Raw genomic sequence first — 27577 nt, 5'->3', positions numbered from 1 at the left:
CTTTCCTTAAAATAATAAAGGAACTTATAACAGTTTGGAGCCCTTGAGAGTGAGTAAATACTATAGCAAGTTAAATTTCACTTTTGGATAAAAAACAAAAGCTTTTGCTCCCATTTTCATCAGCTGAACTCAAAGATCGAAAACTTTTTTCTATGTACACAATTTCTCAAATACTGTTCACACATTTGTCTAAACCTGTGTTAGTAAGCACTTCTCATTTGGGTGGGATATGAAAATCTATCAGTATGTGCTTTAACCACCATTTGCCTCACAAAGGGCAACACATCTCCTTCACATATGATCAATTATTGTGGCCTGTGGAATGTTGGTCCACTCGTCTTTAATGGCTATGTGAAGTTGCTGAATATTGGCATGAACTGTAATTCTGCTATTGTACATGATAATTCAGAACACTCCAGACATGCTCAACAAGTGACATGTGCAGTGAGTGTGCCTGCCATGCAAGCAGTGGGATGATTTTTAAGCTTCCAGGAATTGTGTACAGGTCTTAGCAAAAAGGGGGCGAGCAATATCAAGCTGCAACATGAGGTGATGTTGATGCGGATGAATGGCACAACAATGGGCCACTCAAGTTGGTTACAATGACAAACTGCAGTCTAATGCCCAATGAAGATAACATGCATGCAGAGGAGCTTCTCAGAGGCTCCGAGGCTTCTCTTTCTGACAGTTATGTGCAATATTTTTTGGTTATGTAAAACTGTTGCAGCAGCTGTCCATATGGCTGGTCTGAGACAATCTTGGAGGTGAAGGGATATGGTGGTCCTGGGCTGGAGTCATTACACATGGTCTGCTGTTGTGAAACCCATAGATGTATTAACAAATTCTATTAAACGCCTTTGAAGACATCTTATGGTAGGGAAATACACATTGAGAAATGCTCCCTTAAAACTTGTGACATCTGTGGAATTGTGCTGCATGATAAACCTGCACATCGTAAGAGCTGTTTAAACCTAGTCACTTCATACCTTTATTCTGGTAGATATCTGATTGTGAAAAGGACTGGTCTAAATGCCATTCAAAACGCATCCCAGACAGATTTAAATCCGATCACTCAGACCGCTTCAGTAGATGGGATTGTTTTAGGAAAATTTTGTTATAAACAAACTGATTGAAACCTTTTACATTTTTGAACGAGCCTTACATTTGTATGACAAAAATAGATGTTTCGTTTAGTCTATAATGAAATTAATCACAAAGTCTTGTGCGCTTGTAACTCAGCAAGCATTTTTTGTTTTTAAAAGATGTCTAATAGTTGTATAAACAGTCTTGGCAAAAACAAGGCTAAATTTGGACAGTCAGTGAAAATCTAATAGACATTTAAGAATAGGCCAAAACTAGACTAGTTATCAAATAAACAAATGAATGACTACAAATATATAGTCTGTCTAATATGTCTATTTGACGACTAGTCTAGTTTTGGGCTATTCTTAGACATCTATTAGATTTTCACTGAAAGCCCAAGTTTAGCCTTGTTTTAGCCAAGCTGTCCACGTTTATGTCTATTAAACACAACTGTTTGCTGGGAGTAATTTTATACACTGTGCATTTTAAAAAAATTAAGAGCCAAATAAGATTATAGCTTGTGTTTCTATAAATAATAAAGTTAAATAAATAAAATGCAGTGTTTCTGCTACTTTATTTGATCTAACCTAGTTACAGAGACACAATTTGTATGTTCACGTGTAAATGAAAATGTTTTCATAAATCAGACAGCTATCTGAATGGAGAAAACACAAGATGAGGTTTAAACAGGGCCTTATAGTGGTTTTTATTGTGCCAGCCTAAGACACACCAGTGCAATAATCATGCTGTCTGATGAGCATCTTGGTCGGCCACACCTCTAAGGTGGCTGGATTATCTTGACAAAAGAGAAGTGCTCACTATCAGAGATTTAGACAAATGTGAACACTACTTGAGAGAAATATGTCTTTTAGTGCTTATTTCATAAAAACTGGAAGCAAAAACAAAAGTGTTGCATTTATATTTTTGCTGAGTGTATTTCTATTAAAAACACACCATAATGATTATAAGGATTTATGAATCAATCAAAAATGAAGCCCACTTCACAGGAGACAAGAGAATAATTACAGTGTTAAATGAATATGCATTACACCTTTAGAGCAGAGAATGTCACCACAAAAAATCACACACTCACAAGATGGAAATGATGGCCATACTTTGTCATCTATAGACAAGATCATTTGGTGAATCATCATGGGATTTACAGTTAAACAATGCAACTTCTCTTCTAGAACAATTGATTGAGTTTGGCGTCAAAATTAAATGTCAAAAACATTCCGAACATAAAACTGAAAGTGGAAGAAGCAGATGGGTGAACAGCTGCCTGGTAAGACCATGAATAGTGAATATCAACAAAGGACTTGTCATTTCCTTTTCATATTTTTCACAATCTCAAAAACACACGCATGAAAACAAACTCTTCTGAAGCAAAAGCATTTTACTGACGTATCAAAGCTGACATTTAAAAACCTCTCTTACACTCCGGCTGGCGAAGGAAACTGACTTCAAAATGAGCTTTGATGTGGAGTTGAGAGAGAGAGCGACTGTAAGTGTTTAATGGGCGAGCGAGTACACTGGAGCTGGAGTTGAGTTGGACATGCCTCAAATTTTGAACAAAAATAGTGTGTGTCATAGTTTGTGAGGATGAAGTGAGTGGTCCAGACAGAATAGCAGATCTGAGTCTATCAATGTGTGTCTGTCCTTGGCTGTCTCTGGCCTGTATATTACATAGAAATGATAGGTGAAATATGAAAAATAGCATGTTTTAAATAGTCAGTTGTTACAACAAACCTATAAAATCTGTTATATATTTGATACATTAATACTTATTTCACAATGAATTTGATGTCTCTAATAAACATCTGAAAAGAAGCTTTTCAAGATTTATTTTTAGGTTCTGTGTGGGCATCTTTGATGGCACCTCTAGAAAAAAATAACAACAATATTCATTATAATAATTATAAATATATTGATAAATACTAATGGTATAATAAATATTAAAAAGTATGTCTACAAACCCATTTCTAGCATTTAAGTCTTTACTGGCGCACATTTTGAAAGGATTTGTTCTCAGTCCTTTACTAACTTAATACAAATGTGTGGCATACAACAAATCGACAAACAACAAATGGCTCTATGTAACCCCACAACAACCTTGAGAAGCCTACTCGGTCAGACGTAACTTAATATCCATTGGCTCTTGTTGGCCCTGAAAAATAATTTTAAAAATGTATGTTTTGGATGTTTTTCAAAAAGAAAATGTTAAACTCATCTCTTCTTTTAACTAGCTTTTCCTCTATTGCTCCAAGGCTGCCCACGGCATATACACCAACACAGAATTGTGTGTTGTTTAAACCTCAGCTCCTTCAAATAGATAATAATAATGGTGTTTGAATAAAACAAATGTTACAGCGGCAACAAACATTTGCAACAAAATTTGGTTTAAAAACAACTAAATCTTTCAGATTATGTAACTCCCTTTCAGAAAATTCAAACAATAAATTCTGTTTTAAAATTATTTAATGTGATGAATGGCTCTACTGTATGTGTATAAGCAAGTTCAGCATCAACATCTTATGCAATTACCCAATCAGTGCTTTGATCATGGAAAGGCATTGATAAAACAGCTTGTAAACAATACGAGTAAAATTAGAAAAAAAAAGTATCTTGCTCGTTTCACTAAAATGCTTTGTTAATGCTTAAGCAGAAGGAAAAGGATTGGGTTGATAGAAAGGTCACCAGGTTGGTGTGGGTTCCTCCAGGTGCTCCGGTATCCCCTCACAGTCTAAAGACATGTGTTATATGTGAATTGGATGAACTAAATTGACCGTAGTGTGTGAATGCAAATGGGTGTTTTAAGGTACTTGGTTGTGTCTAGAAGGGCATTCGCTGCATAGAACAAATGCCGGAATAGTTGGTGGTCCATTCCATACCTTGAAGTAAATAAGCTACGGTAGCAAAAGAGCCGACTCCAGTCAGCCAACAACAACAAACCGAGACTAAATTCACACAAGCTCACCAAAACTTAACAAAACAAGAGAGGAAAAGATTGTCTAGTCCAATAGGTCTCAATTTCTCCTGCAACATGGTAGTTTAAAATTTGGCATAAATAATATGAAAGCACAGATTAGTTATGCCTTGTTATAATGGTTAAGGCTGCTGGTGATGTAAGGGTGTGGGAGTTTTATTGGCACACTTTGAGCCCCTTAGTACCACATTTTGTTTAACCTTTTCATAAGGGTATCTAGCACAACAAAGAATCATCATTTGCATATGCAACAAGCCAGGTTTTCTGAATGTACAGTTAGGTCCATAAATATTTGGACATTGACACAATTCTTACCTTTTTGGCTCTATACACCAACACAATATATTTTAAATGAAACGGACAAGATGTGCTTTAACTACGGATTGTCAACTTTCATTTGAGGGTATTTACATCAAACCTGTTGAATGCTGTAGTAATTGCAACAATTTGCATATGTGCCTCACACTTGTTAAGAGTCCAAAAGTAACTGGACAATAATAATCATAAACCAAACTTTCCCTTAATAATTGGTTGCAAATCCTTTGCAGTCAAATACAGCCAGAAGTCTGTAAAACAAAGACATCACCAGACACTTGGCTTCATTCCTGGTAGTGCTCTGCCAGGCCTCTACAGCAATTGTCTTCAGTTGCTGCTTGTTCTTGGGGCATTTTCCCTTCAGTTTTGTCCTCAGCAAGTGAAATGCAAGCTCAATCGAATTTAGATCAGGTGATTTGACTTGGCCATTTCATAACATTCCACTTCTTTCATACCAAAAACTCTTTGGTTGCTTTTGCAGTATGCTTTGCATCCAGTGAGTTCTGAAGGATTTGGCTTAATATGAGCAGAAAATATTGCCTAAAACACTTCAGTATTCATCCTGCTGCTTTTGTCAGCAGTTACATCAATAAATAAATACAAGAGAACCAGTTCCATTGACAGCCATAAATGCCCACACATGTCACTACCACCACCATGCTTCACTGCTTAGGATCATGAGCAGTTCCTTTCCCCTTCCCATACTCTTCCTATCACTCTGGTACAAGTTGATCTTGATCTCATCTGTTCATAGGAAGTTATTCCAGCACTGTGAAGGCTTTTTAAGAACTCAAATCTGACCTTCCTGTTTTTGAGGCTCACCAATGGTTTACATCTTGTGGTGAACCCTCTGTATTCACTCTGGTGAAGTCTTCTCTTGATTGTTGACTGTGACACACATACACCTACCTCCTGACGAGTGTTCTTGATCTGGCCAACTGTTTTTAAGGGTTTATTTTAACCAGGGAAAGAAATCTTCGGTCGTCCACCACAGCTGTTTCAGTGGTCTTCCAGGTCTTTTGATGTTGCTGAGCTCACTGGTGCGTTCTTTCTTTTGAAGAATGTTCCAAACAGTTGTTTTGGCCACTCCTTATGTTTTGCTATCTCTCTGATGGGTTTGTTTTGTTTTTCCAGCCTAATGATGGCTTGCTTGACTGATAGTGACAGTTCTTTGAGAGTAACAGATTTCAAATGCAAATAGCACTCTTCACATGAACTCTGGGCCTTTTATCTGCTTATTGTAATTGGCATAATGAAGGAATAACACACATCTGGCCATGGAACAGCAGAAAAGCCAAATGTCCAATTACTTTGGACCCTAAACAAGTAGGAGGCAGATATGCAAACTATTGTAATTACTAGAGTGTTCGCCTGATTTGGATGTAAATACCCTCAAATGAAATCTGACAGTCTGCAGTTAAAGCACATCTTGTTTGTTTCATTTCAAAGCCATTGTGGTGGTGTATAGAGCCAAAGATGTTAGAATTGTGTCAATGTCCGAATATTTATGGACCTATCTGTATATATTTGCTTTTTGATGATATCAGTGTAAATGGAATGCTCGTCATGGATACTACACAACCTGAAGGAATAAGCATAAGAGCGAGAATGTGTCAAATGAAAGAAAAGCGAGTGTAATTATGACGGCTCACAATTATGCGAGCACATGGAACATTTAGACAGATGAGCCTGCAGCTGTGCCAGCTTGTCTGGAGCCCCTCCCCTCTCGTTCTCCGCTGTCTGTTATTGGTCTGTGCCTCTGTGACAGCTGCTCCACTACTGCTCTCACCTCTTCTGCTGCATCCCTCTATTTGCACAGAGCAGGAAAGGAGGAGAAAGGGAGAGTGTGTGTGTGTGTGTCTGTGAGTGAGAGAGAGGCAGAGGATCACCTCTTCTGCTGCAGAGCTCCGTGCAGTTGCTCCTGTCTGTCTCTGAGTTGGTTCTGCAGGTGCCGGATCTCTCGTTGATAACTCGCCGATTTCCCCGCAAAGTCCTCCTCCTGCTCGCGGAGACGCCGACCCAGCGCACATACACTTGCTGATGCCTGCTTCTTGTACACCTAGAGCAGCCGTGAGAGAGATATGAAAACAGTTGAACTGGAGAGCTCTGAGGAACGTTGGAGTATCACTTAAACTAATCAAAGGACAACAAAATAACTCAAACAACCCTGGAGGAGCCGGAGACAGAGACCACAGAGCACGGTAAGACTAGAGTGCTGTTGTGTGTATCTACATGTGCTGAGACACGCTCATCATCTGTCTAGATGAGGTCAAGTCTAACCAATGTAGAAAAAGTGACTGAAACTATTATTACCTGTATAGAGAGATGCACTGGAGAAAGAGGAGGGTACAGAAGGAATAGAAAAGGTGCGAATTCATTGTTTAATCCATCAGATTGTAAACATTTATGATGGAATATTTTAAACCTGGCTTGTTACTTTGTGACTGAAACATAATAAGCACAGGAACACAACAGGTTAGAGACAACGGAGTTAATGTAGATGAATGAAGCAGAGATCTGCAGTGATATGCTGAACCGCAGACTCAGGGCAGATGCATTACGGAGAGGAACAGATGTTGGCCTGTCTGCTGCTAAAACAGATGTGAGCTATTTAGATAAACAAACACGCACATTTGCGCAGATCTCGTGGTTTCCAGGGAGAGGCAGCCTGTTGATGTAACTCATCTTCATATAGCAGAGGGCAATGAGACAATTACAGCCGCATGAGTAAACGCGAGTAGTCAGAGACGCTCAGCCTATAAATGCCTCATCGTAAATATATGACACCGGGGAGGATATGAGATGGATGTAGAAGAAGAAATTAAGCTCAAGGAAAAGCCAGTAGAGGAAAGAAAATGGAAAGAAAAGCCTTAAGGAGGGGAAATAGAGTGACAGATAAGTGGATGTTGAGAGTTGTGCTCCTTGGTAACGCAAATGTGATTTCCTTCAGAGATCAAAACCCTGAGGGAGAAATGCACGAACGAACATCTAATAATAACCGGGAAAATTTCCACATGCATGTAAACGTGAAATCACACATGCATGCGATTAGAGTTCTGATTAGCAGTATGTTGGCCTTTAGTTTACATCATGTGTTGTCATATCTGTTTTGAGCAGAAAATGAGCATGTGTGAAAAACAGAGATTGTGGGTGTGTGTTAATAAGGTTTGACTGTACTCTGTGGGGCTTTAGAACACATAGGTCCAACCTTTCCCTCACATATCGATCAATAACACCGCACACAAACATGCCTCAGTCAACAGCTCTTTTATTGCATGTGTCTGAGAGCATTCAATTATAGCATTTCGGAGACTCTCTGGTCCTCTTTTCTTCCAAAACCTCACTGCGACAGCACTGTAAGTCAGGTATTACTGTTGTGTTTGTGAGTGTGTCTAAAAGCATCTGTGCAGCCACTAGGAAAACCACAAAACCAATAAGGAAAATCGAAGTTAACATTACATAGAGACATGGCAACTTTAAGCAATTTCGGTGACCTCTTGGTTTCATTTACATAAATATGTTCTGTTTTATCTTGTGTTAGGTTAAAAAACGCTTATCAACATGGTAAGTCTGTTAATTACAGATGTTAGCAGCTTCGTCTTTTTGTTGTTTGGAAATTTCACTTTGTTTTTGTGCTATTGAATGTTCTTCTGTGCTATGGAGCTTGTTTATGCAAAACTTCATCCTCGCAGCTCTCAAGGATGTGCCAAAGCTGGTGCTGTCGAAATGAATAGGCCCTCCTTATGGCTAGACACTCTTTCAGACAGTGGTCAGAATGAGGCTGTAAGAAATCCCTTGGGAACTTCAACCTCTCAACTGTAATTCAACCAGATATTTTTTTCCTTAAGAAAAAAATGACTTCATTTGTCAACTCTGTAAAAGAAACACCTGAAAAAAAGAGAGATTAACATAATTATTACAATTAGGAGACATGCTTTTTGTTTTGAAATGCCTGTTTGTTTGTTTGTTTGTTTGTTTGCTTTATTTATAGAGCACATTTAAAAACAACAGATGTTGACCAAAGTGCTTTACAAAACGACCAGCATACAAAATCTATACCTATATATAAAAAAATTGCAAAATATATAAAACAGATTAAAATTAATTACAATCAAAGGCAAGAGACAGAAGGTGATTTTTTAGATGAGACTTAAAAGCACCAAGTGAAGAACATGACCGGATCTGTAAAGGCAGACCATTCCACAGTCGGGGGGCTGCAGCAGAAAAAGCCCTGTCACCTCTTGATTTCAACCGCGTTTTGGGGACAACTAGCTGAAATGTGTTTTCAGACCTGATTGGCCTCAATGAAGTGTGCCAGTGAAGAAGCTCAGAAATGTAAGTCGGTGCCAGACCATTCAAACTTTTAAAAACTAGAAGCAATAATTTATATTGAATTCTAAATTGGACTGGGAGCCAGTGAAGAGACAATAAAACCGGTGAGATACTAGAGAATTTTTTTGTCCCAGTTAAAAGCCTAGCAGCTGCATTTTGAACCAGCTGCAGGCGTGCTATTGATGCCTGTGAAACTCCAGAATACAAAGAGTTACAGTAGTCCAGTCTTGACATAATAAAAACATTAATGACAGATTCCAGCTCATTAAAAGAAAGAAAAGGCTTCAATTTGGCAATGTTCCTTAATTGATAGAAACCACTTTTGACGACTGAGTTTATTTGCTTGTCAAACTTTAACTCAGTGTCAAAAGTAACTCCAAGATTTTTTACGTGACTGTGGACCTTAGGCTTGATCGAACCTAATTTATTAATTGTAGATTCACAGACACTCGGAGGACCAAACACTACTACTTCAGTTTTTGATTCATTCAAGTGTAAGAAATTACCAGCCAGCCATTCCTTAATCTCGTTAAAACAGGTGAAAAAGGACTGTAAAACAGAATTTTCTCCCATTTTTATAGGCAAGTAAAGCTGAGTATCATCAGCATAGAGGTGGTAGCTTACATTATGCTTCTTACAAATTGCTGCCAAGGGAAGCATGTAGATAGAGAAAAGAGCTGGGCCCAAAATTGAACCTTGGGGGACACCACACTCCAAACGTGCAGATGAGGAAGAAAAGTTACCCAGTTCAATAGAAAAGGTCCTCCCTGAAAGATAAGAACTAAACCAATTTAAAACATTTCCTTGAATCCCAGCCCACAATCTTAAACGCTCAATCAAGATATTGTGATGTATTGTGTCAAATGCCGCAGTCAGGTCTAGTAAAATTAGAAGTGCGCATTTTCCAGAATCAACTGTCAGAAAAATATCATTAGACACTTTTAGGAGAGCTGTCTCAGTGCTATGCCGTGTCCTAAAACCAGATTGAAATTTGTCAAGAATGTCATTTCCAATTAAGTGACTAGAAAGCTGTTGAAAGACAACTCTCTCCAAGATTTTAGACTGAAAAGACAATTTTGAAATTGGTCGATAGTTTTTTAAATCTGATGAATCCAGATTGGGTTTTTTTAAAAGGGGTTGTACTACAGCATGCTTAAAACAAGAAGGTACGACTCCACTCAGCAAACTAGAATTCACTATTGATAGAAGGTCTAATCCAACCACCTCCAATACCTGAATGAAAAGATGTGGAGGGATAATATCCAGTGAACAATGGGAGGGCTTCATATGGAGGACCAAGTCCACCAAATCATGTAACGTGATTGGTTTAAATTCATCCAAAAAGTGTGCTAGTGAAGGTGGGATGGTACTGTCAAGGAAAGAGTCTTGACGCAGAATCCCAGCTCTAAGGGCTTCAATTTTACTAATAAAAAACTGTAAAAACTTTTCGCATGTTGTCTGGCAAATAGCAAGACCAGACATAGTCTCAGTGTTTAAGGCTAAGTTAATTGTTTTAAAAAGAACTCTAGGGTTATTAGGAGCCTTTTTTATGAGATTAGCAAAGTATTCTGCTTTTGCGGCTTTAACTGCCTTCTGATATTTAATCATAGAGTCTTTTAAAATTTCATAATGCACCTGCAGTTTAGTTTTCTTCCATATTCTCTCCGCTTTTCTCCATAGCTGACGAATGCTACGGGTATCACTATTTAGCCACGGTTGTTGTTTGGCTTTAGGTTTTAAAATTTTCAAAGGAGCACACAGCTCCATGATTTCATTACAAGTGGAATTAAATAGTGACATTGACTTATTTATTTCCAACCCAAAAGGCAGAGATGGAAGTAGTGAATAAGCCTTCGTAAAATCACTGGCCGTTGAAGGATTCAAGCAACGAGCACGACGGTCAGGTGGTTTGCTATTTAAAAAGGGGCTGGGAATTTGAATATTAAAAACAACTGGATTGTGATCAGACAAATAACCCTCTTCAATGTCGATATTTGTGATAGATATCCCTAAAGATAGTACCAAATCTAGAGTATGTCCAAATTTATGCGTAGGCTTTGAGACAGATTGAGACAGATTAAAAGAATCAATAATATGTAAAAATTCCTTCACCATAGGCTCTTTGGGACAGCAAATATGCAAATTAAAATCACCAAGTATTAAGATTTTCTCAAACCTTGGTACAATGGTAGTTAAAAACTCTGAAAACTCCTGAATAAACATTTTGTTGTATTTTGGAGGTCTGTATATGAGAGCACAAACAATCGGAACACAGCCATCTATTTTAACGAGCTGCAGCTCAAAACTGGAGTAGTCCTGAACGGCCAGCGAGCGACATTTCATGATATTTTTGAATATAGTAGCGACTCCCCCACCCCTGCCAGAGAGACGGGGAGTGCTTAAAAAGTTAAAGTCTGTTGGAGAAACTTCCAATAGGCAGTCAGAGTCACCAGCACTAAGCCAAGTTTCAGTTATGCACAAAATGTCCAGATCTCGTGTGGAAATAAAATCATTTAATAAAAATGTCTTGTTTGAAATAGATCTGGCGTTTATTAGCGCCATCCTCAAACTTTCAACATTTAAAGGGTTTGAGAGAGTGTCAGAAGAGTGTGTCGGATTGGGAACGTACTCCAGTGCTTTAAGATTAAGGGCATTTATTCCACCGTTCCGAAATTTCAAGGGCACAGTTCTAGAATGAAGCATTGTCTCCGAATAATCCGGTATGATATAACGAAGAAAAGAGGACCTTACTTCACAGGAGACCGGCCAGTGGCGCCTACTCGACAACAACTCACAGCCGACGCCCTCCACCGCTGACAGCTCCAGGTGCGAGGTCGAAGCTCCGGGTAAAGTTAATCTTCTAAGTCTCACTGAAACACCACCTCTCTTTCCCCGCTTTCTATATCGCTTCTTCCGATTTAGCAGGCAATCAGGTATACAACCGATGTTTACCGGTAGGCGGGTTTGAAAAGTAGGATCCGGTGGCCTCCGTCCATTTGAATCATAACCGCGTATCGTAACAAAGTTCCTGATGCTAAGCAGAAATTCGCGATCATACTTATGCAGTGATGAAACGCCGTTTAAAAGAAAGAAAAGCAGGATAAAAGAGCCGTAGACAAGAACAAGGCGACGGCATGCCGACAGAAACACAGGCGCCATCTTCATCCTCAAAGTTTTGTGAGAGTTTCATTCCTAGAGTCCCGGAAGTTTTTTTAGTATGCTGTATATAGAAAACATTGTGATCCATCCATGATTCTGTGCATGCGGTTCTCAAAATGGTCACAATTATTAGTTTTTAAATTAGTTTAAGTTACACTTTTTATTTTCTCAAATCTTGAAACAGTCATGACACAAATAATCATGAAATTCTATTTATTCTAATGTTTTGTCTTTAAAACTTCTTTTAAAAAGTAATTCAGAATAAAATTTTGACATTTTGTTTGCTATGTTTTGATAGATTGGTTATGTTGCTTTTGGATTTTACAGTTAATATTTGAGCTCTTTCAACTGTGGCAGGAATTGCTGAGATTTAACTGAACTATTTGTACTGGTAAACTGGGGGTGTTTAATCAGGGAGCCAAGTGCAGAAATTATGGGCTAAATCTCTCTCATTAGGCTTGTCCATGTTAGCTTCTAAGTAGTATGACTCAATTGAAAACTGTATCAGAACTATGTTTGCTGCCTGTAGACTCCAGATTTTGTAAAACTAAATAAAATTTCCTTGAGATTCATCAATCTCATTGCTGCTTTCCACCTGCATGTCATCCATCAGTCTAATGCTGAACAGACAGATTTAGCACATCCACTAATTTAAGATTGAGTCACAATTTTCTTGTTTGCTTTTGAAAGACATCTTACGATAAAAGAGCTCACATTTATTACATTAAAAAGCTGTATAAATTGTAATATATTAATATTATAAAATACCATTACAAATAATTAAAAAAATACATTTTAAAATATTGGAAAATTTAATTGAACCCTTTATTGCAGTCTTCAGTGTCACTCGATACTTTAAAAGTTATTCAAATGTCCTGATTAGGTGGTCAAGAGACATTTCCAACTATTCTTATAGTTGAAAACATTTTGTGGAGCCCATGATAGCCTCATTTATTAATAAATAAAATGTTCAAAAGAACAGCAATTGCTGAAAGAATTGTACTATATTTTTAGAAAATAATAATACTGACCCCTAAGCTTTAGAATAGTTGTGTATATAATCAATTAAAAATGCAATTAAAGAATATTCAGTGTTGGAAAATGAAGATTAATCATATAATGTGCAAGGAAGCCACTGCAGTAAATCAAATTCTGTCAGAAGTTTAGATCAGCAGCAGATGTGTCACTAATGATATAACGACTGCTGTGATTGTGGGAAAAGGTTACAACAGTCACCTACGAGTAATGTAACTAATGTAATCAAAGCAAATCGTGCTTTTGAAAAAGTCCACATACATTTCAGAGGGGAAAGTGGGGGAAGCTGAGGTTAATTTACTGAAGAACACAGAGATGAACATGGAGGTTTGCTTTCTGATGAAAGTTGAAAAGGTAATTACAAAACAGTGATAACCATTTACAATATCTCCTTCTACTAGGACTAAGAGTCAGTAAAAAAATGGGCTTTCCTCTTTCTAAAAAGATCATTTGTGTCACCAGTATTAGAGATGATGGGAGACACTGATCAGATGATAAGAATCCCACAGTGTAGTGAACGATATCTCATGTACTGCATCTGAATATGTCAACTCCACTATCAAATGCTTAAAAGTAAACAAATACAATTTAAACAGAATAGGGGTTCGTTCTTCGTACGTGGATTACTCAGTTAGCTGGATTTGGATATAGACGATTTGACACGATCCAGGATCGTTTCGTTCTTCAAAGCCGATCCGAGAGTTGTTGTCATAGCAACAGATCTGCTAGCTCAAACCTGATCGGAAGCAGGTTCAATTCATATAAACAGGATTAGATCGGCTTAGTTCAAGCTAAGATAATAGAGAAATTATGTTCCGAATTCTGATATTTTCTTACAGTAGTAGTTATATACACTTGGGAAAATGGTACATATTTTTAACTACATATATAAAGTTATAGTCATTAATAAAATAAATAAAGTTATACATATTAATAAAACTTATGCAATCTGCACCCTCGAAATGAAAGAACAAAGACTGCCACCTGGTGGTGCAAAGAGAAAACTTATTGATATGAACTTTTTAGATCGCTTTAGTACAAATTGTGTATAATAGAAATGCACAATATGTGACTTTTTTTTAAAGCAATAATACATTTATGCAGTCATAAACATGTTTTGATAGTTAATATGCCAGTGATTTAATGCTTCACAAAAGTTGCAGACGCCTTTACCAACATGAAAATGCTTTTGTAAACAACCAGTTATTCTTTACACCGATTAAAAAACGGCTACTATAATAAAGAAAATCTTCTCTAAATGTAGAACTAAATACATTGATTTGCATTGAAATACATGATGAATACTCTTGACACATGAAAGTGTAAAGCCTGCAGCTCACAACAAATGTGGAAGGTTATAGCATGTCATATTTAACAAGCCGTTTACTGCTAATTTGATGTAATTTTCCTCACATGGATAATTGAATATTAATCAGATGATGTCATTATCAGATCAGTTTATCCAGACATTGTAATCTGATTCGCGAACTTGCTTGAAGAATTAGCAAGAGATCGGTTATCAAGATTAAAAAATCCAGGATCTGTCAAATCATCTTAGATCATTTAAGCGAGGTACGAAGAACGGACCCCAGGGCTTTTCCAGCCTAATCTCATCAGTAAACATAACCAGAAAACAGTTCAGTCATACAGAAATGTAAAAATTTTAAAAGAAGGCATGGCACTAAACCCCACCTCTAAACCCAACTACACTAAACCAAATTCATATGAAACAGTCATTAAATCAAAAAATGACAAATTCATAGTGTTGGCTTTTCACACTTTCACACAGGTCATTTTAAACACTGAAAAAAAAATCATTTTTCTTAATGTTAATAGTAAATCGTGAGTATTCACAAGCTTATGTTTCACATTGTACATTCCTAAACTCCTAGTTAATATACTTTCCGTGTCATTCATTGGAACGCAATAATATCCTGTTTAACCTATTTTAAATGGTAAGATACATTTTCCTGATTGGACTTTTCTTAGACTATAAACACACAGTAAAACTGTCTCAACACTACAATTTACCGTCACTTGTCATTTTAAGACATTGTTTAAAATGCACATTGCTTCCTTGACCGTCTAAAACATGAGGCACATGTTGAGCATGGTTGATAATCATCTTGCCCCAGTAATGTTGATTTGCTTAACACTGTGCACAAATTTTGTACTGCAATGCAGGGTTGGCACTGGGTTGGTTCTATGCTCTGGTGCAAGATTTCATAACCCAGGGTAAAAAGTGGGCTATGTGAAAAGAAAAGCATGGCGGAATTCATAGTATTTATAATAAGTAGCTACTTTTGCAGAATATCTAGAGAGACTACTGCAATGAGATTAGTCAAAGTCAAATATAATGGCAACTCAAATGAGCAATTACACTTGAGTATTATAAAATAAAAATGAAATGTATTACTGAGATATTGCAACACTTAATAGGTTAAAATGTCAGATGTTGTTATCTCACACAACAGGTGATGCATATGCTTAGTCTAAGGTTTGGATAATTTAAAGCATATAAACCGTCTTGGATGATTTATTCGTTTAGGTTTACCTCAGGATTTGAGCAACAATAATGTTCCTAAAATCTTTGTCAAGATGAAACTTTGCATTCATCTTGTGACAATTTGCCTCTTTCTTGCCTCTTTCTCTATTAGACCATCACATCAGAGGATGGATTCTTAATAATCAAGATAAACAATGGACATTTTTGCTGTTGTTGTTTTCTGTTGTTCATTTGAAGATTGTTACAGTTAGAATTTTTTTTTTGTAGTTAATTGGCGTATAACACCAATGAACACTTGAACTTACAAATTGCAATAAAAATTACAATAAAAACTAATTTTGGGCACATTTACATTCTTGAGGAATGTTGATTATTGTATATTGTCTTTTGTTGTGAAATAAATGATCTACTTTTCAAATGTTAAATAATAAAGAGCTTGTTTTATCTCTCATTTGTAAGTCCCTTTGGACCAAAAGTGTCTGCTAAATGAAAAGATGTAACATTTGTGTATGTTAGTGTTCTCTGCATCTGTCATTGGCATTATTTCAGTTGTTTCTCCTTTTAACTTGTCTATGAACTGCAAATGACCCTCATTTTCTGTAGAACATATGAGGAAAACACTAATTCTCACTCTATCTTCATCTCCCACATAGCTTCCACTTAGGCGGCAAACCTACAGAGCCTTTTTTTTCCTCAAATCTTGGTTACAAAAGCATCTTTGAAGCCACGAGCCCCGCTTGGGGACTTGTGAGTTAGAGCTGCTACAAACAACACACACACACACACACAGCAGCTACTTCCCTTAGGGACTTGTTACGTACAAACATACTGGATACGTGATCTATGGCATCTTCATTCTGCCTATCCTGTTTGAGTGAGGACTGGAGGATGAAGACTTTTACACCCACAGCACTGTCACTAAGGCTGTCTATGAGATCACGAGGATCTTTTTTATATTCGACAGGCTAAACTTGGAGATTACAAACAGATAAATCTGTATCAATAATCTCAAACAGATTGAATTCTCTAGATAATACCAAGATAACACCAGGCTGATGTTTTTAATCGACAGACAAAAAATACAGGTGAACATGCTGATAGGATAAACATAAACCTATTCATTAAACCAATGAACAGAAACTCTTAATGCAACTGAAACCAGGGATCACAGATCATTTTGGAAAATGTAGTTTACACCTTCACACAACACATAAGGAATTCATTTTATTTTATCATTGTAAGATATAAATTGACATTATAGCAACACTGGTTAGCACTGTCACCTCACAGCAAGGAAGGTTCTTCCGGGTGCTCCGGTTTCCCCAACTGTCTAAAGACATGTGCTATAGATGAATTGAATAAACTTAGTTGTCCATAGTAGACGTGTTAGTCAGTGTGTATGGATGGTTTAAAGTGCTGGGTTGCAGCTGGAGGGGCATATACTGAATAAATTGGTGAATTATTCCACTGTGGTGACCCCTGATAAATAAAGGGACTAAGCCAAAGGAAAATGAATGAATTAAATTGATATTATATGACTCTAAATACAGTTCTGATTGCTTGAAATTCAGTTAATTTGTGGTTTTAACAAAGTTAGTACTTTAACAGTAACAGTGAAACTGAATTCTGTAGACAAATTACAAAATATTGTCTACTGTATAACAACACATAGATTAGTGTAAAACAAATATATATATATATATATATATATATATATATATATATATATATATATATATATATATATATATATATATATATATATATATATATATACATATAAAGGTGCCGCAGTGCCGCAGTAGGTAGTACTGTCGCCTCACAGCAAGAAGGTCGCTGGTTCGAGTTGGTGTTTCTGTGTAAAGTTTGCATGTTCTCCCTGCCTTCGCGTGGGTTTCCTCCAGGTGCTCCGGTTTCCCCCACAGTCCAAAGACATGCGGTACAGGTGAATTGGGTAGGCTAAATTGTCTGTAGTGTATGAGTGTGTGTGGATGTTTCCCAGAGAGGGCATCCACTGCGTAAAAACGTGCTGGATAAGTTGGCAGTTTATTCTGCTGTGGCGACCCCGGATTAATAAAGGGACTAAGCCGACAAGAAAATGAATTAATGAATAAATATAAAAAACAAATAAACTATATATATTAAACAACAACAAATAAGAATGTGCATCCATATTTCATTGCTCAGGATTTATAAAATACAACTGAGAAAAGAGTTAACAGGCATCTTTAATCAACCAAGCTTATCCATGTTTGAAATCTGCATTAGGTCAGCAAATAAACTACACACACAGCTTGCAAATTTAAAGCACTGACCCACTCGAAACAACCCAACTTATTTAATTAATCTTAAGTGCTTTTACAATGTAGATTGTCAAAGCAGCTTCACATAGAAGTTCTAGTGGATTGAATCTGTGTCCGTCCAGTTTTCAGAGTTGTAGTTTAGTTCAGTTCAGAGTGGTTTAATTTTCACTGCTGAAAGTCCAAACACTGAAGAGCAAATCTATTGAAGCGCAACTCCACAAGTCCCAAACCAAGCAAGCCAGTGATGAGAACACATTCATAAACATAAAACTCACCTAAAAGACTCTTGGCGTTAAACGAGTATGCCAACAAAGCAATGACAACTATGAATTTTTTATCTTAATGCATAAACATACATATATGAACATGTACGCACACATTTATGAAATTTACATAAGTATTCATCTTCAGGCACGCCAATGAACATTTAACCTCATGACAGGAGCTGATGAGCAAGAACAAATGTTTACCTGTGTGCATATGATGAGGCTCTCACAGCGGTGGCAAATACATTTCTTTCTCTCGTTTTCAGACTACAGACATGGTCCTAATCAAATGGCCTGACATACTGCACGGATCCAATTATTTTAGCTGGCAGAATAGATTAGCAGCACAGACCTGCAATCTGCTTTTGAAAAGAAAAAAAACACACACACTTCCACTGTCTTCTGAAAATCTCAGTTCACTCTACCATCATCTGCACCCCCTTTCATTTCCTTATAATCTCTCCAAAGAGACAAACGTGTTTCTGCAATACTTCAGCATTTCAGATTGTCTAACTGTTGAGATTCACTGCGAGACATACTTACTGTCATGCTCTTTAAGATGACAGTAAGTAGCAAAAATTGGACAGAGCAAGCGGAAAACACTTTCACAACTGTGCTCAAGCTGAAGATGAAGCACAAGAGAGTGTGTATAATGCACTCCAAACCCCAGTTAAAACATTTATGAAGGGACACAGTTATGAGCACAGACCTTGCAATCTAATGATTTTTAATCCCTATCATACATCAATAATAATCTGTATGACTAGCTAGAATGAATGGAGTGATGAGGCTGTCACTAAAATGTTTCTTGATTTACAATGTTGTTATAAGCAGCCCCACATGAAACATGGATTTCTTTTTATTTCCTTACTTACTCCAGGGTCATTTATATCGAAGTTTATATTAATCTCACTGTGTTGGTGTTTCGTAACATGTTTTTTTTCAACCCAGGCTCATTCTGAAAACATAACTCTATACACATTTCTAGAGACTGCCAAATACGTCCCAGGAGCTACTTTTTGCAGTTTTTGTTTTCGCAAATCCACCAGAGGCTGATGTTTACGTTTTTTTAATATCTCAAATTTCTCTCTCAAGTGCCCTTCACGCCTGCTGTTCTCACGTAAACCCACCAGAGGCCATGTTGACTGATTGAATGAATGACTGACTGACTGATCGACTGACCGATTGACTGACCCACTCCCCTTCTTATCTAAACCCAGCCAACTGTATCGATTGACCCGTCTACCTACTTTCCTAAACTCAACCAACAATTTTCAAAAGCAATCCAAAAAAAGAGAAGCCCTCGTCTGTTTTTTACCACGTTCTCACCCTGTTATTTACTTGTTTATTTCATTTTTTGGCTTCTGTCTTACCTGCTTTCTGGAACCATTCTTCACCAGACTCGAACCCAGTCATCATGGTCAACTCCTCTCTGCATTTTAAGTCTGCCGACATACACGGTGAGCTAACAGCACAAACTGGTAACAGCGGGAAAGCCGTCAATACGGACAAGCGGTCAGCTGACGGTGGAACGGGAAACGGTGTCATAGCACCCCATAGCATTCGTTTTAAAAATGAAAGGCAGCCATACGTACTTCTGACAACTTTGTGACCTCCAGAAACGTATATAGGACTACGGTTTCAGAATGAGCCTATGTTTAATTTTTTTATGAGGCAAGTCGTTAAATGTTAATTTGAATAGTTTATTAATAATTTTATTACACATTGTGAATTATCTAAAACACCAAATATTCTTAAATAGCTTGTTTGTAAAAACTTTATTCAGAAATGAAACATGAATCATTAACTAAGAATAAAGACACAAACATTACGCACAATATATATGTGTTTATAAGTCAAAAATACAGCATTTGTAGATGAACTTACAAACTGCTTACCAACATCAGTTATGTAAAGTTGAACAAATCATGAATTAACTATTTTGCTAATGCTTTATAAATTATTCATAGTGTGTAATAGTGCTACCTTATTCTTTTACTTTGTGCTTTTTAGCTCCTGTACTCTCAAAATCATTCCAAATAAATCTGCAGATTTCTGTCAAAATTCTGTAACGAAATGGCAAAAAAAGTCAGCAGAGTCTCTGGCCTTGCTTATAAGCAACTGAAATGCAGATGACTATTTCCTGTGAATACTAGCTGCCTTTTAAATTGTTATGCATAATTGCTTGTTCATGACATTTGCTGTCCAGTCTATTAGATTGTATTAAATTAACATATATCAAGTATTATAATATTTATGAAAAAATATCATACTGAATAAGAATGTAAACTTAATAATATTCTGATAAAGGCTGGAATTATGGATTTATTTAGTTTCAGGAAACAATCACCTCCTTTGGTTTAACCTACTAAACGATAGACACCAGATATTCAGAATCAGTTTGCTGCTAATTTTGACCAATATAGAAATTCAGCTTAAATCTTTTTCTCACAGTATGAGAACTTGTGTGAGTCTGGCTTTGGAAAATAGGATCGGTCACGCAGGATTTCAAACCACAGCCCCGAGTAATAAAATATTAACAAATCCGCATGTGCCTTAAGAGCAGATCCCAGCATCCAGTGAGCTATACCCTTTGTAGCTCACTATTCATAAGGTATTCATAATCATTGTCTATAAATGATTGAACACAGCTTTAAATAGCATTGCTTTATCGTTAAAACAGATAAGCACTCTCAGTCCCTCTTCCCCTCACCCACACTCTCACCCCTAGTGTCTTACTTATAAAAGATGGTCTAAATAATTGAATTGACTTTGGATTCTCAGGTCTCTGGAGAGCAAGATGAATGAGGTGACTAAATTTAAGAAGTCTAAGTGATTGCACTTGAAAGCTGCTTAATGAACTGTGCGTGTTTCTGTGTGTGACGTAAAAGACTCATGCTGACAAGTTTCCAAAAAAAACTCTGATTCATTTCAGCAATGCAGTGCAGCGTGTGTGTCAAAAAAATATATATTTTTTTAAAAAGCATAACTTTAAGTAAAAAAAAAAAAAGTCAGCCAAAAATAAAAATTTCTTGTGTAGTTCCTAAGCATTAATATTTTTTTTGTCTGGAACATTAAAGAAAAACTCCTAATGGCCTCCAAGTCAACAAGAAATACAGATTAGGAACAATAGGTTTTTATTATATGGATAAACTATGAGGGCGGCATGGTGGATCATTGGTTAGCACTGTCGCCTCACAGCAAGAAGGTCACTGGTTTGAGTCCTGGCTGAGTCAGTTGGAATTTCTGCGTGGAGTTTGCATGTTCTCCCCATGTTTGCATGGGTTTCCTCCGGGTGCTCCGGTTTCCCCTACAGTCCAGAGACATGCGCTAGCTGTTTAAAACATATGCTGGATAAGTTGGTGGTTCATTACGCTGTTGCGACCCCTGATGAATAAAGGGACTAAGCCGAAGGAATATGAATGAATGAATGAATGAATGTTCTAAGAACTACATTTTTTGCTTTAATAATTTTGAAGTTACAAAATTTAAGTTACAATAATTTTGATGCTATTGTTCGAAATTTGGGACTGGACAGTAGCTCATGGGTAAGCACTGTTGTCTCACAGTCTCAGAAGCTTGCTGGTTCTAGTCCCAGCTGGTCCAGTTGTAGAGTTTGTATGTTCTTCCCGTGTTTATGTGGGTTTCCTCCGAGTGCTCCGGTTCCCTCACAGTTCAAAGACTTGTGGTATATGTAAATTAGATAAACTAAATTGGCTGTAGTGTATGAGTGTGAATGTGAGAGTGTATGGGTGTTCCCAGTACTGGGTTGTGGCTGGAAGGGTATCCTCTGCGTAAAACATATGCTGGATAAGTTGGCGGTTCATTCCACTGTGGCAACCCCTGATAAACAGGGGACAAAGCCGAAGGAAAATGAATGAATGTTCAAAATACTGTTGGTAAGATATCTTTGTTACTTTCCATGTTCCTTTTTTTATTATATTATATCCCATAAAATAAAACAGCATCAACTTCGTCAACAAGTGTCAAAAGTGTCTTGAGCCCAAAATTAGCATATTTTGATATCTGACAGACACTGACACCGCTGAAAATGTTATCTTTGAAGGAATGAATTCATAAATATTCACACAGAAAATGAATTTAATAATGATCTAATTATTATATAATGAAATATTTTTAAGTGAGCATAAGTGTTCTGTTTTTAAGGGTAGGTTACTGTGGGCATATCTGACTCTACCAGATCAAACTAACAGCAATAAACGAACTCCATGTGTGCTGACAAAACTGCAGTGCATTGGCCTGTGTCTGTTTCACTGTGTGAAGACAAGCTTTCATATCCAGGGAGACTCAGCAATAACAAAAGACTATGTTATTTTTTTTCTTTGTGAACTCTACAGTCTGGACTGCTTTATGTTCTGTTAACTAGACTGCTAGTTTATGGTAGCACAGGAAACCTGCTGGCAGCCACAGCAGTTTCAGCCATAATTAAAAGGCCACATAAAGTGTTCACCTAAACAGCAGTAAAGAAATGATTCGTAGGTTTTCCATGTAGGTAAAAGAAGAATCATGTATATTATTCAGGTATGTCATAACAACAGAATCTGTTGAAAAATAGTATTTCAAAACTAAAAGTGTTTTCTCCAACATATTTTTTTTTTTACTATTTTAGAATAAAAAACGCTCGAGAAATGCTCAGATTAAACTTCTGATTACTAGCCTGTAAATTAATTATGTGCCAACTCATCTGTCTACAAATTTTTTCCAGGAAGACTGCTTTGCCAAATGCACATCAACATATTGTTCTCCTGGGTGGTATAAAATCGCCCATGTAACATTCATAATTTATAACCCATGCCATTCATTAGGTACTCATTTCGATGCTTTTTGTGAGCTACAATTACAATGACAAAATTGGTTTTGTCCATTTGAGCTACAAATGAGTTTCTTATATTAGATTTGAAATGTAAAATAAGATGACCTTTCAAACCAAAGACAGAGAACTCAATGCACAACTGTCCCCCTGAAAGGATGTTATAACGCCATATGTCATTACTGCCAGGAGAAAAGAAAGGAGAGAAAGAAGAATAGAGAGGAAATAGAAAAGCTTTCATGCTCCAGTACACATTGGATTTGCAAATACCGCAGTACATTACCATTACCACATCAATCACTGCCATTCTCACACTCATTTCGAGCAAATATTCACAATAGTTCAATTCTTGTCAAGGCTCTTCTTTTAAACCACACTGACAGGCATCTGATGATACTGTACCATAATAAAACAGTGACTGGAAACGCCGGCTCTTAATTGGTGGTCTGAAAAGGCTCTGCTAATGCAGTCTGAACCCTAAACAGCCGGTTTCTTTATTGGGCTTCTATTGACAGCCACTGCTGGCTATATTTTCTCTATCCAGCAAAGCAAAACAAATTCCTCTCAGAAATACAATTATGCACAGGCATTGTTGTCATTAATAATAGAGAGGTTTGTATGCTGGAGGAGCATGCTCTTTGCCCAAAGGGCCGCTATTTCATTCCTCTAACCACTGCCATCTCTTCTTTCAGCAAAACAGTTCGGGGACAATAGGGACACAAGAACAGTTGGCTTCCCAAGACAATGAAGCAAAATCGCCACCTCAATCCCACATTTATTTAAATTAATTTCACAAACAGCGATTAACAAAGCAGCCTAATTAGGTCTTTGGAGACTTGCAGACTGAATAAGACATTGAAAACACCCATGTGGCAAAGTAGGAGACTTCCTGTGAAGACTTAATAGCATGGGTGTTAGTTTACTGCAGTTGCACTAACGATGCACTAATGTGTGATTGCATAACACTGTAGGAAACACTTCATTTGTGACATCACATACAGTAACAGCCTAAATATTTATTTAGTGTCGTCAATGCCATACATTTTAATCATATTTCATTTTGCAATGAACGGTGATATAAAATTATTCTGTAATACATTTTTTATTAATATAATAACTAATCAAGACCTAAAGTGAATTGTTGAAAGTAAAAATTCTGTAAAGTGTTATTAAAGGTGGAAACACTATAAATTAGTATACTGTGGGTGAAGCTGTTTTATCAGTAGTATGTAAGCATGAGTTCAGCATGTAAAATTATAAAACATCATCTAGTATAATTTCAAAGGGAAATAAATGGAAGTTGAAAACGTACTTATTAGATGTTTATTTGGAGTAAAATAAACATTATTGAATGACAATAGCTGTTCTGTTTACTAATAGTTCTGTTTGCGAAACATCACTCTTCCATGTTGATCTGGTTCAGTCAGCATGGAAATTCCAGTGTGCTGATAACAAAACTCTTTGAGATGTAATACAAATGTGTCAGTCTTCCCTTAGTAACATAAGTGTAATGTAAACCGATACGGACGATGGCCCAATATTTCTGTTTTTGTGAGTTCTTTTAATAATATTCATTACACTGAATAACAATATTTAAATAGTTATTAGCGTGTCTCCACCTAGCTAGCTCTGGAGAAACTGGCAGCCAGGTAACAGTGTGACAATGTCATTACCAGTCCAGCACAGTTGTCTAGAATTGCAGGCCAAGAGCAGATTGTAATCATGCTGTGCCATTCTACACTCACATGGAAACTGGAACTATACCTGACAGTTCTTCAGAGTTTGGAAGAATAGTGAAAAAGCAGCAAATTAATAATAATAATAATAATAATAATAAAAACTTGTTGAATAAAACTTGATGCTCAGATGAAAAATCAAGACTGTCAAAAGTGTATCAATAAATGTTTTGCGATGACATTTAGGCCCAATCCTAATTCTATTTTTTCACCCATCCCCTTGGCCCTTGAAACTGAGTGTGAAAGGGAAGGGCTTCAGATTTTACCTCCAAGAAATGGGACAACACTACAACACCTGCACACACCATCATATGTCATCGCGATCTCTTGCTTCATATGAGATTGACGATGGCACACTGTAGTAATTCCAGTTGCGTTTTATTTGTTTTGGTATTTATCTTCAAGAATTCACTGAAGGCAACAATATCACGTTATCATAACGATACAACATGATGTGGCATTAAGATCGTACCTGTACTGTCTATTTACACCGTGGCCATATTCATTAATGTAAACACACGAAAACAACATTAACATTATAGCAGACACTGTAAAAAGCTCATTTCCAGCCACTAGACTTTTCTGACAGGGTATTCGAGACATCGATTGACAGATGTGAAAGTATGCTGTGGGACCACAATTATTTTTATGGAATATAGATTGCGAAATTTTGCAATTTTTTAATGTTTTTTTTTAAAGCATGACCGTAAAACACGAACACAGTTATGAATGTATTAAAACATATGGCTGTTTGTTGTAAAAATCCATAATAATGACAAAAAAATACTAATCTGTGCATCTCCTTACTTCCGAATGTAACCCTTGGATTCAGGTGTGGTTCTGAAAAATATGAGTTTCAAGCAGTACCCAGCCCTACCCTTAGCTCTATGCCTTCAAGCTAAAGAGAATTGGGACACCCCTACCCCTTCACAGGAATGCGTAAAACAAGGGGTAGGGCTAAGGGTACATTGGGATTGGGTCTTTGTGTAATCTACAGTTACTGTAACTGAATCCTTCTGTCTTGAAATCAGAAAAAAAGTGTACAAAGAATCACTATCGCTGTAACTATGCCATGTTGTAGCTAACATTCTGTTCTTGTTTCCCAGAGCATGAGGCCACGATGAGCTGTGCTCAGGCTGGACCAGAGGAGAGCTCCACTAATGCCAGCAATACTAATAACACCAGCCTCAACTGCACCACCAATGATGAGTTGGAGTGCAAAATCTGCTACCAGCGCTTCAATACACACAGCCGCAAGCCCAAAATTTTGGACTGCCTACACCGAGTGTGTGCCAGATGCCTCAACAAGATTCTGGACATGGGGGATGGTTCCAGTTCCATCAGCTGCCCTTTCTGTCGTCACGAGACGCAGGTCAGTGAGTTTGAAGTGGCTGGGCTGCCAGATGACTCAAACATCATGTCCCGCCTGGCTGTGCGGGACAAGTCCTGGAGCTCGGACCACAGTAAAGAAGTAGTGTTGACGCCTAAGAGCCTGTCCTCCAATGACAGCCCATCCCACGACTCCTCCAACTGCCTGGTCATCACAATCATGGAGGTGCAACGAGACCAGCAGCGATCACCCAGCCAAAACGCCAGCTCTGATTACTACGGTGACCTGGACTCAGTCTCTGTAGCATCCAATAGTGGTGTGGTGGACCAAGACGCACTGTCCAAGTTCTGCAATCATGTGCCACGGGTCTTGGTGTGGCTGCTGGGTTTTTTCTACTTCGGTTCGCTGCCACTTGGCATATACTTGCTGGTGATCCAGAGAGTGACCTTGGGGATTGTGTGCGTGAGCCTGGTGCCATCCAGTCTCACAGTCTGTCTGGTTTACGGCTTCTGCCAGTGTCTGTGCCAGGGCATGTGCGACTGCTCCAGCAGGGCGTGACTGGAACAATCATGGCCAGTGAAAACTATAGCTTACATCATTTCACCACGCAGAGCAGAGATAAATAAGCTATAGGCATCTGAATCTCCTTGCTGCAAATTAAATGCAATGTGCACCATCTTGCTTTGAAAGGATGTGTACGAGCAGCTGTAAAAAGAGGATGGGTCAAGCATAAAAAGTGAAGGTCCATCTGGAGCAAACACTACTAGCTTAAAGTTTTTGCACACATCCTTTAAGCTCATTCTGAAGTAAAAATCTGGCCTTAGAGAAGTTCTCCATGAAGGTCAAATGATGATCCACAATTGGGAGATTAGCAGATGGACTATTATGTACAGCCAGGCAGAGTGGATGGGCCAAGAATAAACTTTTATGTTGGTTGATTATTATCTCTGTGAAATAAACCATGCGTACTGATTCTCTTTAACAAGAATCCATGAGTAGCACTGTTTCAGGTGAAGCCTGAATTCGTCTGTGTGGTAAAAAGGCATTGACTATACAGTAGGTATTGCAAACACAAAGGAATGGGTTACCGCTGAGGTAAGAGGTGGGCCTTTAAATAAAAAGATTTGACCCATGTTGTTGTTCTGTTCATCTGTTTAAAAAAAGACCCTCCAGAACTCTTTGGAGTGTGTCACATTGTTACATCAGGACCATAAAAATCATAACTGCAACCAATCTCACACTACAATAGAGTTGTCTCTCTCACTTTCTCACTGACATCAGAATGTGAAAATGCCTCTTCGAGATTTGATGTAGTGACACAAATTGAAATGGTGTTCCCATACTTCCTTGGCTGAACTGACACGATGAAAACGCTCTTGGAATTCAATAACAGAGCACAAACACTCCATATAACACCACATGTGCTGGAGGACGAGGATGGCACATGATGAGTGGAAGATGCTATCTAAACTTATTGACACCTAGCCTGTAGCTGAGCATTTGAAGAGTGCTATTTTCTGCATGATGCTGAATTCTGCAGCAACAGTAAAGGTGATGCAGTCAGCCCTGGCTAAAAGAGATATGTAATCAAAATCCACATTTTTATACTTAATATAAATGTAATTTTTACACTGAGCCTTAACCTAAACCTGAACCTTTATCTAAAATCTATATCTTTAAAGGTAACATTGACTC

At 37.5% G+C, this 27577-nt stretch overlaps 2 protein-coding genes across 32 annotated transcripts in view; one reads left to right on the top strand and one right to left on the bottom strand.

Annotated features, from left to right (window-relative positions):
* The window catches only part of cep89 (centrosomal protein 89), a 109070-nt gene that overhangs the window by 20047 nt on the left and 61446 nt on the right, over nucleotides 1–27577 (bottom strand). For 24 of the 30 annotated variants that reach the window (XM_073906317.1, XM_073906318.1, XM_009303314.5 and 21 more), the window contains one exon: nucleotides 6274–6443. In XM_073906317.1, the coding sequence (XP_073762418.1) occupies nucleotides 6274–6443 (170 nt within the window). Of the gene's footprint in view, nucleotides 1–2039; nucleotides 2759–6173; nucleotides 6444–27577 lie in introns of those variants that run through there. The other 6 variants (XR_012382334.1, XM_073906323.1, XM_073906313.1 and 3 more) reach the window with 2 other exon arrangements.
* zgc:165481 lies at nucleotides 6511–27014 on the top strand. 2 transcript variants are annotated; one of them, NM_001098764.1, is given in 2 exon segments: nucleotides 6511–6585; nucleotides 25659–27014. In NM_001098764.1, a coding segment is annotated over 1 exon segment (768 nt). In that variant the 5' UTR covers nucleotides 6511–6585; nucleotides 25659–25672; the 3' UTR covers nucleotides 26441–27014.

The sequence above is a fragment of the Danio rerio genome, chromosome 7 (assembly GCF_049306965.1).
Source record: "Danio rerio strain Tuebingen ecotype United States chromosome 7, GRCz12tu, whole genome shotgun sequence".
Lineage (NCBI taxonomy): Eukaryota > Metazoa > Chordata > Actinopteri > Cypriniformes > Danionidae > Danio > Danio rerio.
Note: the sequence above shows the minus strand (reverse complement) of the source record. Positions and strands in the feature narration are given on the sequence as shown.

What these genes read in the sequence shown, in the direction of transcription:
- zgc:165481 (XM_073906017.1), top strand. Translation starts at nt 25,673, where the DNA reads ATGAGCTGTGCTCAGGCTGGACCAGAGGAGAGCTCCACTAATGCCAGC.